Genomic DNA, 18,618 nt, shown 5'->3' with positions numbered 1-18,618 from the left:
GGCGGCTGTGCTGACGAGCGCGGCCCGCGCGGTCCCGGGCCGGGCCGTGTGGGAGCTCCGCCGGGCAGAGCGTGAACCGGAGCCGGCAGAAACGCCCCGGAGGTTCGTAACGCGGCGAGGAAGGCGGTGTCGCTTTGCGGAGAGCCAGCGGGTATCGGTCCTTGGCGGTACTCGGCTGGGCTCGGCTTGCCGACTCGCCGCTGGCAGCGGGAAGGTCCCGCTCCTTTCCTGCTGCCCCGGTCAGCAAAGTGCGCCGGCACCTTCAGGGGACGTTCACAGGATGAGGGAGTGGAGGTGAGTGTGTGCGCGGAGCCGCTTACTCTTGGTTGTGAAACGAAGCATTAAGAGTCAAGGGAGCTGGGCAGTGACGTCCCCTCAAATAACCAGCAGCTGTCTAGGAGTGATCTTGGCGCTGCTGCACTTTGGCTTTTTGTTGCGGTGTTTCTTGGCTGTTCTTAAAAGGTCGTAGTATTTTAATATTTTCTGTTGTTTCTGACTTAAATAGGTACTTTGCTCTGCCATCCTTTCTTCAAGACTAGAAAAGCTATTTGCATTTTGCTCACCAGTAATCGGTGCTGTGGAGGTTATCTGAGAGTGAGTGTGAACTCTGATTCTCATTATTCTGCTTTAATATTTCCCTGAGAAATATTATTGTTTATATATATTAATGTTTGTGGGCATGCATTTAGGCTGCATAAATGCTGTTAACCCTTAATAACATTATTATTACAGATCTGACACTGTTTTTACTTGCAAAGCAATAATCTGAAAAACATTAACCTGATTTCCCATCAAAAATAATGAAGTTTTGTGATTGAGTTATGTCAAAGGAACACAGTTAGCCTGTCTCCTGTCATAAATATTTTTTACGATGTTTACTTACCTTGCCAGGGAACAGCTTTAGAGATGGGAGCCAAAATGTTGAGAATTATGGGGAAATTTTCAGTGAATGCGTTGAAGTCATCAAGTTTTTGCAATAAGGTAAGCTAGACTTTCTCTGTGAGCAAGGGAAACACTGGGGTTATTCTGAGTAAACTTTTTTAATTGGGGTGTTGGTTTTTGTTTGGGTTTTTTTGTCTTTAACAGCTGGCTTCTGGACAATGCCTACTTTCATGTTGGAGTGGGACTTCAGAATTGGGAATTGAATTTGTAATTTTTGTGTCATTTTTTTGACTGCTTAACCCTTGTCATTGTTAAATTATTTACACAAATAATTAGATGTATTTAAATTTTTTTTGCTATTGAAAAAGATTTTGATCCTGCCATAAATTTTTACTGAATATCCCAAATGTTATTGGGATCAAATTTGGTTCAAACCTCATTTTCAGGCATCTGTTTTTAAATAGCTGGTGTTTTGACCATACATAAATTCCTGAAAACAATATCTGTTTCTGTGGATTTGTTTTCCCAGTTTATATTTCTACAACTGCCAAAAATGTAGCTAGTTGTAGAAAGTACAGAAGTAGCTAGTTGTAACAATAAACATTCTTTTTTTTTTTTTTTCAAGTACATGTATTTCAGAAGTACAAAAATGAGAGTTGTGAGTGTGACACAGCGAAACTGCAGTGTGAGAAACTACAGTTCTCCACCAGGTACGAGTTTATGTTGTTTTCTTTATAGCAAGGATTAATTTAAAAGTGAATAAGAATAAAAAATGCTTCCTATACCTGTATTTTTTCTGTTTTATTGTATTCTTTTGGCCATTCTTTATGGAATTTAGCGCATGAGACGTAAATACAGCACTTAAGCGGCTCAAGGACTGAAGAGTTGTATTGCTGCTCTTTTCTCGGTAGATTCACAGAATTCACAGGCCTTTAGAAAACAATAATAAGCTAAGATCCATGTTATAAGAAGTGTGTGCTGGAACCCCTCATTAAGGGCTCCTGTAAGATGCTGCGTCTCTGATGAGACAGTTGATCTGCAGGTGGTGAAGGAATGTTAGCTTAAATATTGTTGAATCCTGCGTGGCCTATCAAAGATGAACTAGAGTACTATGTGTGTTCCTGAAACACAAGAGCTTGAATAACTGAATTCGGGTTGGTTTCGTAAAAAATTACTGTGAAAACTTACTTTCCAGGTGAACTGTGTGAGAAAGAATATGTCTTGCAAGAAAATAGCATTTAAATCTTCCCAGTCCCGTATTTTTTCAACACGGGTCAGCTTGCTTTTATCCCTGAGAACTATGCTGTAGTGCTTTGAGGCTTAAAGGAGAAATAACTTTTCGCTTTTGTAATTTAATCACCAGTTCAGATGAATGTCAGCGTTACATTGTCTTGAGCTGAGGTATGCTTCTGCGGAATTAGATGATGATACTTTCCTGTGTTGGCTTTTTTCTCTTGTTTCTAAATGACAGCTGTTTTTTGAAGCATTTATCTTTTTTTTGAGGTGAAAGTACATGTCTAAAAATTTGAGGTGGTAGAGATTACAGATAGTCGTGACTTGTGGCTATGAATCTTTTTTTTAAATAAGATTTTTAAAAGCTCTCTTAAATATATTTCTACATTGGGTTGCGTCTGAAAAGTTGTTTCATTTTGTTTGTTTCCAGGAGATGTTAAGTCTCTGCATTCTGTCATTAATCCTCATATATCCAGGTACATCAAGCTAGTTTATTGTTGGGATGTAACTTCAGTCAGAGCAGTTGATGTGGTAAAGAACTGTAGGTTGTTGCCATGCTTGTCTCGTGTGCATGTTTAATATAAAGTTAGTACTTCAGGCTGTCAGGGAAGCTCCAAATCCATGGTCTTGCTGGGAGCTGGGGAAGGGGGAAGGAGGTCTTGGGAGCTGGATTACCATGGTGGGCAGGGCTGTGTGCTTTGTGTCCATGGGATCACTGCCACCTTAAAGGAGGTCAAGGCAATTAGGGGCTGAGCTGCCACAGAAGTGCTTTAGGGCTGAAGATCCCTTGGAACGCTGCTGAGGCTGGGGTGTACCTGATGTGAGATCAAGCCAGCACCAATGCTGAACTTGGGGGCTCATGGCAGGCCTGTGCTGTGCAGGGCAAGCAAAGCAGCTCTGGAAGCTGCTGGTGAGGTACTTTAGGAAGGAAGAGTACCTCAGATCCTAGATTGAACCAGATCAAGGACAGCTTCATGGGAAGCTGGGTGTGCTGTAGTTGGGGCATAAAGGGTATGTATGCAGCAGGTTGTTTAGGGCACTGGGTATCAGGGATTGGGATGGGCAAGAGAGGGGAGGGCCAGATGGATGAGCATGAGCTCAGGAAGGGGCCTGCTGTGAACTGGAGCTTGGAAACTTCTTGCAACACTCTTCAGTACTACTGATTTGAAGATACCACCACTGAAGAATGTCAGTACCAACATTCTTCAGTGTTAGAATGCGCACTGTACCAGATACGCAGCAGAGGAATGATGCTATTAATCTGGTGTGCTGTTCTCGAGGAATATTAACTATTTATGCAAATAAGAATTATCACAGGATTAAAAGAAATTACTGCACTAAACACGGTGTTTTTCACTTTATGCAGAATCCGAAACATTGGCATTATGGCCCACATTGATGCAGGCAAAACTACGACAACAGAGAGGATGCTGTATTATTCTGGATATATAAGAACACTTGGAGGTTAGAAATGCTTTTTGTATTTCAGTAGGTTTAAGAAATTTAATGGTGTACAATTACCTGCAGTATAGTTGTTGGTGGAATACCTCATGTAGGAGGCTGTTGTTCCAAAGCTGTGTTGCAGTTTAATTGGATTTTAATGCATGTTCCTTTGTGTACTAAGGCGGTTTTGGTTTCAGTCATCATAGTTATCATTGATATTTTGCTTTTACTTTCAGCACATTAGCTTTGTTTAACATTTAATTAGAGAATCTCCTTATTTTACTGGTTGCTTATTGGCCATTCTGGTAAAGCAGTTTGTTGAGTTCTCTCTTGAACTGTGAAGAAACCAGAGTAAGAAAAAGTACCCATTTCTTTTGAAAGCCATGGCACAGGAAGAATTCCTTGCTACACCAAGTTTAATAGAATTCTTCAAGATTGAAATGGTCACAGCAGCCTCTGTTTGTGTTTCTTTTTGACCTTTTAAATTTTATACCCTGTTCTCTACTGTATATGACTGATAGATGTTAGGCGTGTGAAGCAGTGGGACTCGGGATCCTGCTAATTTAAAAATGAGAACTGCTTCTCTTGTTATTGGAAAGTAAGCAAAGCCCAACCTCTTACTTGGTGGTTTGTTTGTTTGTACTTTCAACCTAATTACCTTTTGATTGCCAAATTTCAAAATGTCAGTCAGATTCCACACAGTGAGTGCAGCCAGGTTTTTTAAAGCTGTAGTGTGTTCATGATTGTGGACTTTGTTTAGTTTTCAAGATGCTCATGACATTACTAAGGATTAGGAGCAACAAAAAGGTTGTTGGAAGTGCTTGTCTTTCACTTGTGCTTGTCTTTTATTTGCAGGGCATTTATTCCTGGGAAAGGGAGGCTGGGTAAATTACTTGGCATTATAATGTTTTTAAAAAGGCTAAGTTTCATAGCTTATACATATATTTATGTACATACATACATATATATATATATATATATTTATGTAAAAGGGACTATTTCCAACTCTCTCTTGACATCTGTATTCAAAGACAATTTCAGATTTTGAATTGATTACCTACCCAGTTCTGCATTCTGTTTGCAGATGTTGATGATGGAGACACGGTGACAGATTTTATGGCACAAGAGCGGGAACGTGGCATTACCATCCAGTCTGCTGCTGTTACCTTTGACTGGAAGGACTACAGAATCAATCTGATTGACACCCCAGGTACTGCTCTTTAGCTGTACTCACATTATTAAGGGAGAGAGGGTGAGGTGGAGTGTCACAAAGTGTCTTTGTCTTAAATATAGTGCAAAATTTAATTGGTTAGTAAAAATGCCTATGCTAAGCTCTGTTAAGCTTTGGATAATTGTTGTTCGCTGATTCCAGATCTAGCTTATATAAAGTGATCTTAGATGTTTCCACATTAAAATTGTTCTCAGTTCTTGGATTGCTTTTTAATAATACTGTTTATTTTAAAGACTGATAGGTGTATTTCCCTGCAAGTAAAGAAAAAGTTGTTTTGACATTACTTGGAAGAAAGGGAAATTGTTTAAATATGTAGTGACCTGTTGATGTTGCCTGTTTGAATTGTGATTATATAAAAGGAAGATTGTTTTTTAGGCCATGTGGACTTCACAGTGGAGGTTGAGCGTTGTTTGAGAGTCCTGGATGGAGCAGTAGCAGTATTCGATGCTTCAGCTGGTGTTGAGGTAAAACCAACTGTTGCATTTTTTTGTGTGTGTGTGTGTGTGTGCAGTCATGGGAAAGGGGAGAAATTTTCTCAACCTGTTTGTGTTTGATTAGTCTGTCGGTTCCCCAGGAAAGATGAGACCCTTGTGCCTGATTCAGTCTGTCAGTGTCTTATTATGAGAACCCACGGACTCTTCAACTGAACAGTCCACGGGATCAGAGTGTGGTTCAACCACCGTGTTCAGGGTCATGTGCAAACAGGATGCCCTCCTGAGGGGTCCTTAATTGTTCTGGTGGCCTCAGGAGAGGTCCATGGACACATGCCAACAGCATAAGAGACACCCTGGGCTTCCACAGCGCAGTGTGTTACCTGCTGCCAGCAACTGTTAGCACTCCACAAGGACCCAACAGTGTATGCAATAACACTCCTCATTAATGCAACTGAAAACTGCAGCAGGTTAAGGTTTGAAGACTTCTGGTGACAGCAGGAATGTCCTCAAAGCAGTATGCTAACCAGCTGTAATACCTAACCAAAGTTAGCTTGATGTCGTCGTTCAGCATGGAAAGAGTTCAGTTCTTATCCAACAGATGTCGCTGTGGGATTGAAGACAAGTTCAGCCTGTTGTCTGATCCCAGAAGTTCCCAGACGTATCTGACTTCTCCCCATTTTTAATTTACTTTTACACAGCTTCTGTGTTTAGGTGGAGCTTGAGCGACTGTGCTCATGCATCGTGTTCAGTGGGGGGTGGCTGTACCTTGTATGTGGGTAACATCAGTGTTACATTTGAGGTCACCGTTAAGATGGAGGTGTATGGCTGTGATCTGGCCACGGTTCCTGGTTCAACAGCAAGGAATCTTGTTTTTTCTCCCTTGGTCGACAGCTGCTATGTGGCTTATCTGCTACAAGATACCACCGAGTTCCCCCTCTTGCAAGGATTTCAGCAGAGCCTGGACATGGTGTCTCCACTCTGCTCCAGCCTCCATTTAGTCCCCTTCAGCATGTACTGTGTGTGGGAAGTAGGGCCTGCTGACCACATCCTGTCTGAGGAGCAGCAACTCCATTTTACCCTTTAATTTCCACAGCTACCAATTTTGTTAGAGGGTGAATGTACCTTCCCAGCTTTCTCTGATTTTACCTCCAGTCACTCTCCAGTTATTTCCCCACCATATCTAATTATTTGAATTGAGCTGAAGTAATATACAGAGATTTTTCTCTGTATTATTTCTCTCAATGCCTTTATCAAAATTCAGCTTCAGGAAGCTGAGCATTTAATTTTAAATCCTGTAGTGCACAGGAATTTTCATGGCAACAAGCAGCAAATAAATGTGATTACCATTATAAGTCTGGGATGTTTTTGTTCTTTCATTGCTGTCTTTTACAAATGTTGTTTGAGGTGAATGCTTCTGACTAACACCACGAGTGGATTGAAATTAATATTGGTCAATTTCTCATTTTCAGGTTTCATGTAGAAAACAGGTAGTTTTCAGGCAGGTTTTCCCCTCCCCAATGGCCTTTTTAACAGAGTACAGAAAAGGTGGAAGCAATCTAGAACTGGAGTTTTTACAGCATGAGATGTTTCAGTAGTTCAGTCCTATAGAGAAGTTATGTGAAATTCCTCTTGCATGGGACATAACCTCTTTCCAGACTGAGGAATGAAAGCACTCTTAATCACTCAAAGTCACATTATTTGACTTGCTACTGGAAAAATTTAGATGCCATTAAATATGAACCTGAACTGAGTAATAGCCTCCACCCCAACAGCAAAACAATTAGATCTGCTTGTTTTTTTCTAAAACTGTAGCAAATTTGTACATTATTCCATGTAGTGGTAAGAGACTTACTGAATTGGAACTGATTTTTCTGTATACCTGCTTTAATTTTCAAATAAAAATACACATGATTAATGGCTCAGCAGTGCACAAATTACTCTTAAAAACACAGTAGTTTTTAGTGTTATGTGTAGCCACAGAAATGCTTGCCTGTGTGTGCCTAAGTAATTTGGTAATAAAGCATGAAGTCGCCACATTACGGAGTTTCCCTGATATATGCCCCCCATAATGCTGAGTTTCTCTTTGCATTCCCTTGCCACTATGCCTGCATGCCCTTAGTGCAGGAAAGGGAATGACAACAGTTGAGAGACAAAGTAAGACAAAGCTGCTTGTGGAGTTCATCTGTGATGTTAAATATGGGCTTGTCACAATGCACAGCACAGTTCCCTTCTGCTCTGAGCTCAGACCTTCAGTGGTGTTGGGGACCATATTGTTGACACTAATATTTCCATTTTGTCTTTTGTTCTAGGCACAAACTCTGACAGTCTGGAGACAAGCAGACAAATACCAGATACCACGAATTTGCTTTTTAAACAAGATGGACAAAACCAGGGCAAGGTATTCAGGCAGTTGTTTTAATAATTGCTAAAAAGCGTATAAGAGAATGTCTAGTGTTTTCCAGTTAAGCATAGACTGATGCCTTGGGGAGACTGACCTGAAACAGAGAATGGACAGAACTAAAGTAGATACTTTCTGAAAGGCCTTTAGGGTACACCTTGGGCAGAACAAGAGCCTGGCCAGGGCTACACCCAAGGTGGACAAAGAATGGTCACAAAATGGGTGACTGGTCACGAGGTCTAACATTTTTATACGTTTTGGTCCATTTGCATATTGGGGTTTAATTGTCCAATTACAGCTCCAGGTTGTAAAGTCCCATCCTTTCTAGTTCTCCTTCTTCGGCCCACCATTGTTTTTGCTGTTGTGCCTGAAAGTTGGACCTGCTGTTGTCCTTGGTCTTCAGCAGGAAAAGGATTTGTTTTGTCTACCTACTCTGTGAAGAGAGCTTACCAGCACTTAATATGAGGCTCAGAACTGCACCCCTGAGCAGCACAGAATCTGAAACACATGAAAGCTAAAACTTAAGGCATCAAGAGCAACCCAGTTAATGTCAATACTGGCTATGTACTCCTTTGGTTATGCAAACACATGTTTTTGTGTAATTATAGGAGTAATTTTTGCAGTAAATAGGGAATGGTGAGCCTATTTTACTGATGTCATAAAGTTTTGTGTAACTTAGTATCTGTTCTTTTGTAGTTTTACATACGCTGTTGAGAGCATCAAACAGAAGTTGAAGACAAAACCTTTACTATTACAGGTAAGCTTAGAAATTAAATGCTTGTTTCCTTTTCATTGGAATGGAACTCCTTTGTTAATTTTTTGCAGCTGTCTGAAGTCTCCGTTCTGTTTGCAGTTGCCCATTGGAGAAGCCAAGACCTTCAGAGGACTGGTTGATGTTGTGACTAAGGAGAAAATAATGTGGAAACCTGCTTCTGATTTGGATGATGGAAAAAATTTTGAGCGAAAGCTGCTGTTGGAGACTGATGACCCAAACCTGTTCCAAGAAGTCCAGGATGCAAGAAATGCCTTAATAGAACAAGTAAAGTTCTAAAGTAAATATGTAATATATTTAAAACCATTACTCAGAGCAGTAGGAAAAATAGGCTGGAGGGACCTCTGGAGGTGTCTGGTTAAATGATCTGTTTAAAGTAGGGCTGACTTCAGCTTTAGGTCGACTTGTGTAGGCTTGTTGAGTTTTCAAGTCAAAGGACAGTGATTCTCTGTAGGCATCTTGTCTCAGTGCTTGATCACAGTTTCTTTATTTCCAATGGCATTTTACCGTGTTGCAAGCTGGGACAGGCATGCTGGTGCTTTCCTTGTGTACCTCTGAGGAGAATCTGGTTCTGTTTCCCCTGAAGCAGGGCCACTACCACTATTTCAAACAGCAAGAGACAATATTTGCATCCTGCTTTAGCGTCTCCAAGCCAGACAAACCCATCTCTTTGGGCCTCCAGCTGTGCTCCAGCCCCATTAGTGGTTTTCTAATGGAATTTTGTCAGTCTCTTTTATGCTGGGGAAGCTAAAAGCAGACAGTGTTTGTACTGTCTTAGATACCAAAATATATTTGGTACAGTCACAGGAAACCTGACAGATGTGACTTGAAATCTGCAGGGTATCCATACCCTTCTGAAGTGACAGCTAGAAGCTGGATGGGATGTTGCAGCCTGGTCAAACTGGCACTAAATGCTGTGTTAGAAGCAGCTCAATCCAATCATAAATTGATCCTTTTTGTTGAAAGGGCTGCCTTCCACACTACTTTGAATAACATTGTGCAAGTGCATAAACAGATGATGCTAGCTTTCTGTTTCCCCTGAAATTGGAGAGATTTGTCTTACAGTGCTCTGAGTTCAGTACAACATATACACAGTCTGGCTTTCAAACTTAGTAGGTTTTAAATGACAGTGTTAATACCCAGCCTTTTATCTTAAGAAATATATTGTCAAATAGAAAGGTTTGTAAGAACAGTGTTAGTTTTTCCCCCTTCATTTCTGGGCCCTTCCTGAAGGAGGAAGGGGTGGACCAGTAGTGTGATAATTAAGATAACCTTGTGTTTGTAAAATATTTTTTCAAAATGCTTTCTGTGCTGCTAATATTCCTTATCGGAAACCCTGTAAAATGTAGCATTTTGAATACTGGCCCTTTTGCACACTTTACTTTCACTTAATTAAATTAACTATTTCCTTTATCTCCCACATTTTAACTGTTAACTTGATAAGACTTCTAGTTGCTTATCAAGGGTTTATTTCAGATTTTGGCCAATTGGTGGTGTAGCCAACAGAGGGTGCAGAGTGCTTTCCTGTGCTTGGGTGTCCTGAGTCTGTGACGGTGCAGGGATGTATGCAAGATGTTTAAGGAGTTAAGTTACATGTCAAGCTACCTGGTAAAATTTGAAAAGAGAGACACGCTCTTGGACCTATAAACCCTTGACGTGAAGAAGGCCAAAATGCCCTGATGCTTGTCTTGTTTTTTCCAGCTCAGTATCTGTTGGCTTGCAAAGGTTGCTTGCTGCTTACTTCAGGCTTCCCTCTGTTTGCAGCATTGGAGTACATCAGTTAAACCCTTCACGGCTTTCAGTGTATGGCTGGAGGTTTTTTCCATTTCAGGGAGAAGTACAAGCATTCTCTCTCCCACTGATATTTTGCTTGACAGCAGCTTTATAAGTGGGTTTTTTTCCCCCATCCTTTCTTGAAACCTTCATTTCCATAATTTTTTATGATTTGAGTTTTTAATCACTGATCTCTTTAAAGGCTTTGTTCCTGCTCTGTTTATATATACCCTAAGTAGGATATGTAACTTTTCTGTGAAACTGCTGTATGCGAAATAATAAAGAACTATTCTGTTGAAGGTTGCAGATCTGGATGATGAATTTGCTGAACTGGTTCTAGGAGAAAATAATGAAAATTTTGACTTAATACCAGCTGACAAGGTATTTTTTACAATTACAAGTGTTTACAAGCTCTTATTGCAAGGTTGGGGTTATTCTTCCTTTGACATGTGCAAATTATGATTTTGCAGATTTTTCAATAAAAAAGAGATTATATAATCTTATGAAGTTGTTATTAACAGTCGTGTGATACGTATGAATTTAGAACAGAATATATTTGGAATTAGGAATTTTATAAAGACACGCTATGATTCTTAGGTACGTCATGCATAATTTCAGGAGTTGGGTTCATTTATTCAGGAAGGTGGGGGGTTTTTTTGAAAAAGACTGCTGCAAAAGAGTTTACTGAAAGGTGAATGGAACTTTCAGGTAGACTCAATGCAGTTTGTGACGGAGCTGTTGATTCTCACTACCAAAACCAGCATCTCAGCTACTCTGAAATGGTTGGATCTTTAGACCCTGCATGTTGAAAGCAGTGAGTTACAACATACTGAATTAAAAGGACTGTTACAACAAGAACAGCAGCAGATCTGTGTGAAATGTTTAGAAATCGTAAAACCAGTGTCTTCTGCTTTAGCATCTAAGTGTTTGGGTTTATGGTTTGGAGCTTGTTAAAAGCAGTGAAAGGATTTTGTATGAGTGATGTTGTCTTTACAGACATACGTTTTAGCTTTTTGGGTATCGGTTAGCAGTATCTGAAAGCTGGAGTGCAGTTTAAGGCTAAGCTGTAGATCATGCATTAACAGAAAATAATTCTGGTTTTGCAGTTGCAGTCCGCTATCCGCAGAATCACGCTAGCTCAGAAGGCCGTCCCTGTCCTCTGTGGCAGTGCACTGAAGAACAAAGGGGTGCAGCCATTACTGGATGCTATTACTCTGTACTTGCCTGCACCTAATGAGCGCTCACACGAGTTTCTGTAAGTACAGGCAGAAAAGGAAATTCAGAAGAAAAAGAAGGAAGAATAAGTAGGAAAGCACAAAAAGAGAAAATGAAATTAACGAAGCATTCACCTTCTTTAAAAATATTTACCCTCTTTAGGTGTTAAGTAATAGTAGAGATGTGTTCAGTACTTGAGTACTGAACCTGCTGTGGTCAGTTCTACTGGAATTGGATGCATTTATCTCCAGTTGTCAAACTTGCACTTTGTAGTCTTAAGTCATTTTTTAATCTGAAGTCATTCTCATTTTACAAAAATCTAGGAATCCTGTTTAGTATTGTCTGAATCACATAAGCTGCAATGTAGGATGCACCTAAGATGATGTAAGATGCTACATATCCTGTTGGAGCTGGAACTGCTTAGATTATTATTTTTCAGTACAAATTATGTTTTTTGAAAGTCTGCCTCCATTAACATTGCAGTAAGCAACATATCACTTCTTAAATGAGTGAAAATTTAGGTAAATATGAGTATGAGTGAGTACATCCTACAAGTATGCTTTTTGTTGTGCTTTTTGTTTTGCAGACAGTGGTACAAGGATGACCTGTGTGCCCTGGCCTTCAAAGTTCTTCATGATAAATGTCGTGGACCACTAGTTTTTGTTCGAGTTTACTCAGGTTCATTGAAACCTCAGTCAGCTGTATATAATATTAACAAAAGTTGCACGTGAGTAAGGTAGAGGTGTGGTTCAGTGTAGCATTGGAACGTCTGTCAAAGTTCTGAGTAACAGAGAGTTTAATTTTCAGAGAAAGAATGAGCCGGCTGCTCCTGCCTTTTGCTGATCAGCAAATTGAAATACCATCACTAATGCCTGGCAACATTGCCCTGACTGTTGGGTTAAAACAGGTAATGAAAAATACTGATATTCTAAAGGAGCTTGTTTCACTAGTGTGCTTTCTACTCCTATGATACTGTATCTCAGATGTGATAGAGTTCGCTGTGACATATGTAAACTTGCTTTATTTGAAGTACTTTTATATGTACTTCCTCCTAAAATTAAATACCACAATGTACAAATATCAGTAATTGACCTGGAAACTGCAGTGCTGATCGGAAAGTACTGAGAGCTGAAGGTGTATTTTGTTAGGGTTTGAGCTTGTATTAATACTGTAACTCTTAAAATACAGTGTAATGTCAGAAAGAGACTTCCTGTGGGGTGGGGAAGAAGAATTATGTTCTGAATCAGTTACCCAATAGCAACAGTTTCAAATTCAAATAAATGTCTTTCATGCTTGCTTCTATTAGTTTAATAATTTGTTACTGTCTGAGTAGCCTCCATTAAATCTCATTTGCCCAGATTTTCTAAAATTTAACCAGCTTTGGCATACATTTTGAGTTTGTGGGTTTTGGTGTTTGTTTTTTTTTCACATCACTTCCTGTGTTGATCTGTAGAGTGCCACTGGAGATACCATAGTGTCATCAAAGGCTTCGGCCGTCGCTGCAGCACGCCGAGCTGGAAGGGATGCTGGGGAAAAGAAGAGGTCTGTGGGTGGTGTAGACAGTCTGCTGCTGGCAGGTGTTGAGATCCCTGAGCCTGTCTTCTTCTGTACCATTGAACCGCCCTCCATGGCCAGACAACCAGGTACAGTGCAGCCACCTAGCTGGATGAGGGAGTTGCACAAACTCAACAGCCGTTGAGTTCTAGTACGGTTCTTTGTGGTGATTTTTATACTGATGGTACGCTTCAGATCATGGTTGTCCATATCCTTTGCTATTAGTGTCAAGCAGTAGTGGTACTACTACTTTTCTAATTTTTCTGTCTAGAAAATTAGTGTTTCTTCATTTAGAAATAGAGGGATGGAGGCACTCATTCTGAGTTTTGCTGCAGTTACAGTGGTGAGCTGTGCATAGTGTCCTGAGTACAAATAACCTTGAAATGTGGGGGTTTTTTTCAGTTGGCACTCCCAGTTTTACTCTATAAAGTCTTTGTATGCCAAGACTTCCTATCTAGTTAGGATTCATCTTTGCATCCTTGCAGTCCTGTAATCTTCCTGTCTTTCCCAACACTACTTGTTCCAGACAGCTTGAAAATTTGACTCTTTTTGGAAATACCCTTTAGATTCTGTATCTTTGTTCTAACACAGCTGAGCTTGTTTGGGGGTGAAGAGCAGGAGGGATAAGTACCAATGTACTGTGACAGAATGGAGTAAGGTGTAAAACAGATTTGGAACAACATGTCTGCAGGCTGAGCCACTGGGTTATAAGGTGTTACTGATTTTGTGGTGTCTGGATATTTTTGTTTGCATTTGTTTGTTTGCTTTTGTTGCTTTTTTCCACCAAACACTGTAAGGTATGATGAATGCAGTTTTAGCTCTTGGTTCATCATTCTGCTGGTTTCCTCAGCAGCTAGGTAATGGGGAATCAGGAAAAAAAACCCTAATCCAGTATAAAAGACTATGTACATTTTCATTTCAACCCTTTCATGTCAAACTCATCTTGAAATACTTAAGTAAATTATGTAACAGTTGATGTTTTTGTAATCAGTTATTTACAGACTTCATGAATAATATGTAGGTTCCACTCTGTCTTCACAGAAGCACAAAATACCACTGTGAAATAGAATGTATAGCAATTAAATTCAAGCACTCTGTAGCACATTTGGGATAAAATCAGAAGTTGCTGGTTAATTGTAATTTGACCTGACTTTGTTTGCCAAAATCTCTGCTCCTCTAGGATCCTTTTGATTGTTTTGAGGAAAGTGATATTTAGGCATTTATTCTGATCTTCAAATTACTGAATTCGCTTCAGATATAATCTTTGATATTTCTGTACAGACTTGGATAATGCATTGAGCTGCCTTCAGCGTGAGGATCCAAGTTTAAAAGTGAAGCCAGATCCTGACACAGGACAAGTAAGATGAATCTTCTATTGCTTATCTTACAATATTTTAGAAGATCAAGGCCACACTTTAGTTAGTTCATTTGCATATTGAGACTCTCTTTAATATAAAAGACTCTCTGAATGTTCCTATGATACATGGTTCTGTGTATGAAATTAAAATGGAGTCTTGGGCACTTGTGCTTTACTGAACAGAGGAAGTCATGCCGTGCTCTGCATGTTTTTGACAGGTCTGTATTTAGAAAGGTTTGAATTACATAGTCTTTAAGGTTAGGTAAGATAATCTTTTTTATGGTGAGCAGAGTACTGGTAATAACCCTCTCATTTAAATCTGGTTGTCAGATTACTTAAAGCAGTGTGTTTCTCTAGAGTCCTCAGAACTCAAAATATTATGGCCATTAGAATTAGAAGCAACTGTAAGAGACAGTTTGAAGCATGCAAGTCCTTGTTTGAAGAATTTGTATTAAAACCTGCATTTTGCATGTTTTTCCCCTTCTCTCTTAATTATCTTCTCACCAGACTATCCTCTGTGGCATGGGAGAACTACACATAGAAATCATTCATGACAGAATCAAACGTGAATATGGAATTGAGACTTATTTGGGACCTCTTCAAATAGCATACCGAGAAACCATCTTAAATGCTGCCCAAGCTACAGGTGAAACGAGTGGATGGAAGGAACATCCTGTTTCTGCTTTTGTAGCTTGATTTAAATGATATATGAGCAACTTTCAGATGAATTTTATGTATTATTCTTTTTCTCCCCCTGCAGATGTATTGGACAAAACAGTAGGTGATAAACGACACTGTGTAACTGCAGAGGTAGAGGTGAGGCCCAGGTCAGGAGAAGGAGCAACAACAAAGCCCATCATCAGCTATGCTGAGAATGTCAGTGAAGTACTGCCCAAAGAACTCCAAGGAGCTATAGAAAACGGAATCACAAATTCATGCATTCAAGGTAAAGTTATGTCAGCTACACTGGTCTAATATTTTTGTAAGAGACAACTTTCTAGAAGGAAAAACTGCTTGGTAGCTTGAAAACTAGCAGGCAGTACATATACGTACAACTAACCTATATGTAAGGTACAAAGGAAAATTACAAAATGTCTTCAAGTACAAAAATTGCCAAACACCTTTTTTTCTCTGCCAGGAATGGAAGTCAGCATGCCTTTGGTTTGCTTTTAAGGTTGATGTCTTTTCAGTCACTCAGCAGTGAGCATGGAGTTCTTTTGGTTCATTTTTTAATGGAGTTCTTTTGGTTCATTTTTTAATGTGGTATAAGAGATGAGGTATTTACTCGATGACATAATGTAAACCATAGTGATATAACAGAAATGGTTTCATAGGCCAGCATGTATTACACTTCTGTTACTGATGCATTTTTTTGATTTTCAAATATGCTAAATCCCTGAGTTTTTAGTAAAAAGCTTTACCTAATTGCAAAGTCTGCATTTTCTAAAGGACTAAAAGTGTCCTTGATTTTGATTAAAAATAGGAAGTCTTAAGTAACTTGTGGGCAGAAAACTGCCTTACAATAAAATCAATAGGTAGTGAATTAACAAAGGAGAATTTCTCTTTAAGAACCAGCATGAAGTAATTTTTCAAAGTTGTTTTGTGGAATTCAAAAGGATCTCCCATCTTTGGCTGTGGAATCCCTTAAACGTGCTTTCTTTACGTTTCGTGAAGAAACTTCAGAACTGTGCTGTCTCCAGCCTAAAATTGATGCCATTAAGTGCTTTTAAAAAATAAAAATACCTCGTCATGTTCTCTCTTAAAAAAAAAGTGATTTTTTTTTTTTAGATGTGGTTCAGGCCTCAGATCTTACTAATACAGTTTGGTCTGGTGAAGAGTCCTGGGTTGGAGGGAGGTAAACTAGTGCCTAGGACACTAGTTTATCCTTTTATGGAACTGAGTTACCCCTAGAGTTTTGGGTATGTGTTAGTATCAGGCATTGCTGTGATTATATTGTGTTCAAAAGGAAAATAAAATATTCTGGCTTCTGGTTAAACAAAAGGTTCCCTACTTTTTCAAATGATGTCTTGTTGAAGAGACCAGTTTTAGACAACAGAATGTATTTAAAAATGCCTTTTTGGTAATGGTTGTCTGGATGAGTATATTCAGGAGCTTCCAGTTCTGAATATTATTTGTGCTTTTGATAAAGACAGTAAGGAAGTATGAGTCTGCATTCTTCAGTCTCTTTTGGCAAATTTAGGTAATGACAAAACCTCAAAATGAGGAACATGACCAATAGCCACACCCCTTGGAGGGAGGACAGGGAAGGAAAGAGCGAAGAGGAAAATGAAAGACTTCAAATTAATTTTGAAAAATTTTTGCATGCATCTTAGTATTCTGAAAGACAAATTAGCTTTGGTGGTTTGGTTTCTTTTTTCCCTTTTCTCTCTTCTCTGTGGCCCTGCGCAGGACCTCTGCTTGGATTCCCAGTTCAAGATATAGATGTGACAGTGCAATCACTGACAGTGCACCCAGACACCTCGCACACAATGGTATCAGCCTGTGTCTCCCGCTGCATGCAAAAGGTACGGTGAAACTGTAAGCTGCTGTAAACACAGGAGCATGATCTACTGCTGGGAAAATATATGTGTATCAATACCTGGCCGTTGTTCCTCTTCGCATGCCCTTGTAATGCCCTTGCTGGGGAATTTATAACTTTTGCAAGTAGAGAGTTAAGAGTCAGCTTTAGTGATAGAAGTACTTATGTCAATTTTATTTTAAAAAGCTCATAAGAGTACATTAACATAACGTCCTTCCTTTCCATGTAGGCTTTGAAAAAAGCTGGTGTACAAATACTGGAGCCACTGATGAACCTAGAAATCACAGTGAGTGAAGATCACCTCAGTGCAGCACTTGCTGATCTCGCACAGCGGAGAGGTAATATTCAGGAAATTCAGTCTCGTCAGGATAACAGAGTTGTGGTCGCTGCTGTTCCACTGGCAGAAATGATGGTACGTGATTACCTTACCAATGGTAAAACTGATCTTTTTAATATGCTTTAAAATGTTTGGCTTCAGTTTACTTTTCCCTTTGTTATGGTTAAGTAAATTTAGAATGAATTTTTTAAGTTGTATTTTAATTATTGAAGGTCGGAGGGAAGTGCCCACAAATTGAATAGCTTTTTTATGCCCAATTCAGATTGCTAAACCAGCATGTATTCAGCTGTAAGTTAGAGTAGTAGCAAATACTAAAACCAGTTTTATGGGGAACAGTTTATAAAAAAAAATATTATTGACTCATGCATGTATTGCAATTCTAATACAGTAATATTGTAAAGTTAACTTACTAGTACAGTGCAGTATTCTTCTGGCACTCTTTTTTTCTCTCTCTGTGGTCTAAGCAGTTTTCCATGCTAACTTACCTTCCCCTTCTGCTAACCTGAGTGATGTGTGTTCTCCATTTTGTCCAGGGGTACTCAACAGTTTTGCGTTCTCTAACGTCAGGCTCAGCAACCTTCACATTGGAGCTTGCCAGTTATCAAGCCCTGAGCAGTCAGGAGCAAAGTGCACTTCTTCAGAGGAGGATGGGGTTGGTGTGATCTTTACTCTCTAGGAACAGTATTTTCTATCCCCCTGTTAAATATTTTCATATGTACTGCCAGTGAGTTCATCTCAGATCAACTGGTGATGGGGAAAAATGAGTTAGCAGCTGTATGAACAGACTGCTTTTAACTGTCCAGGGAGGAAGGTTCAAGAGACTCTGCTCTGCTGGCATAACCTCATGATTGCAAAGCAGAGATGCAACCACAAGTTGTTGCTTGTGGACATCTGTAATGAGAAGTGATAGTCTGTATCTCGATTTGTTTTCAGCTGTATAAAGGATATGGTTATGAGCACTTTAGACTGTACAACTTGCAGGTATTACTTCTACTGGTAGAAACCAGTTATCAACCGGAATTCAGGACTGGGTGTAACTTCTACCGGTGTTTTGCAAGAAAGTGAAATAGATACTTCTGCAAATCAAGTAAGATCTGTGCAAAAACATGTCAAGAAAATCAGTTTTTCCCAGGACAGTAATTCCTACCTACCACCCTGCAGCATGTTGAAAAAGAATTTGTTTGTTTGTTTACCTTTAGAAATTAGTGAATTAAGCTGTAATGGTTCTGATTTGCTATGGGTTGCAATTATCTGGTTACCTAGAAAAGTGGCAAGTGATACTTTGAAATAAAAAAGATAGTTTGCTCCTAATTTAAGTAATGTCTTAGCTTTATTTTTCTTTAACCTTAGAGTGTAAGGAATTAGTAACTCTACGGTATCGAGTTTCATGATTTCACAGTGAAGAATCTGCATTTTTGAAAGGTTAAAAAACGATCATTTTTACTCCAAC

At 39.5% G+C, this 18,618-nt stretch overlaps 1 protein-coding gene across 2 annotated transcripts; it reads left to right on the top strand.

Annotated features, from left to right (window-relative positions):
* The first annotated feature begins 1 nt into the window (after window position 1).
* Window positions 2-18,484, top strand: GFM2 (GTP dependent ribosome recycling factor mitochondrial 2). Of its 2 annotated transcripts, XM_040091282.2 has the most exons (22): window positions 2-294; window positions 506-594; window positions 892-981; window positions 1,508-1,592; window positions 2,546-2,591; window positions 3,482-3,579; window positions 4,643-4,768; window positions 5,165-5,253; window positions 7,533-7,621; window positions 8,318-8,378; window positions 8,475-8,660; window positions 10,467-10,547; window positions 11,273-11,421; window positions 11,968-12,108; window positions 12,189-12,288; window positions 12,835-13,024; window positions 14,217-14,293; window positions 14,800-14,938; window positions 15,053-15,238; window positions 16,702-16,817; window positions 17,061-17,243; window positions 17,702-18,484. In XM_040091282.2, exons 3-22 carry the CDS (start codon window positions 907-909, stop codon window positions 17,828-17,830), a joined length of 2,346 nt encoding a protein of 781 aa, XP_039947216.1. In that variant the 5' UTR covers window positions 2-294; window positions 506-594; window positions 892-906; the 3' UTR covers window positions 17,831-18,484. The 2 variants fall into 2 exon arrangements, with proteins under 2 accessions (XP_039947216.1, XP_039947217.1); XM_040091283.2 differs by lacking the exon at window positions 506-594.
* The last annotated feature ends 134 nt before the right edge of the window (window positions 18,485-18,618 follow it).

This window comes from Hirundo rustica, chromosome Z (genome assembly GCF_015227805.2).
Source record: "Hirundo rustica isolate bHirRus1 chromosome Z, bHirRus1.pri.v3, whole genome shotgun sequence".
Taxonomy (NCBI): Eukaryota; Metazoa; Chordata; class Aves; order Passeriformes; family Hirundinidae; genus Hirundo; species Hirundo rustica.
Note: the sequence above shows the minus strand (reverse complement) of the source record. Positions and strands in the feature narration are given on the sequence as shown.

What these genes read in the sequence shown, in the direction of transcription:
- GFM2 (XM_040091283.2), top strand. Translation starts at nt 907, where the DNA reads ATGGGAGCCAAAATGTTGAGAATTATGGGGAAATTTTCAGTGAATGCG. An exon ending in CAATCTGATTGACACCCCAG is followed by an intron (nt 4,769 to 5,164) that starts GTACTGCTCTTT and finishes ATTGTTTTTTAG; the next exon opens with GCCATGTGGACTTCACAGTG. An exon ending in CACAAATTCATGCATTCAAG is followed by an intron (nt 15,239 to 16,701) that starts GTAAAGTTATGT and finishes GGCCCTGCGCAG; the next exon opens with GACCTCTGCTTGGATTCCCA.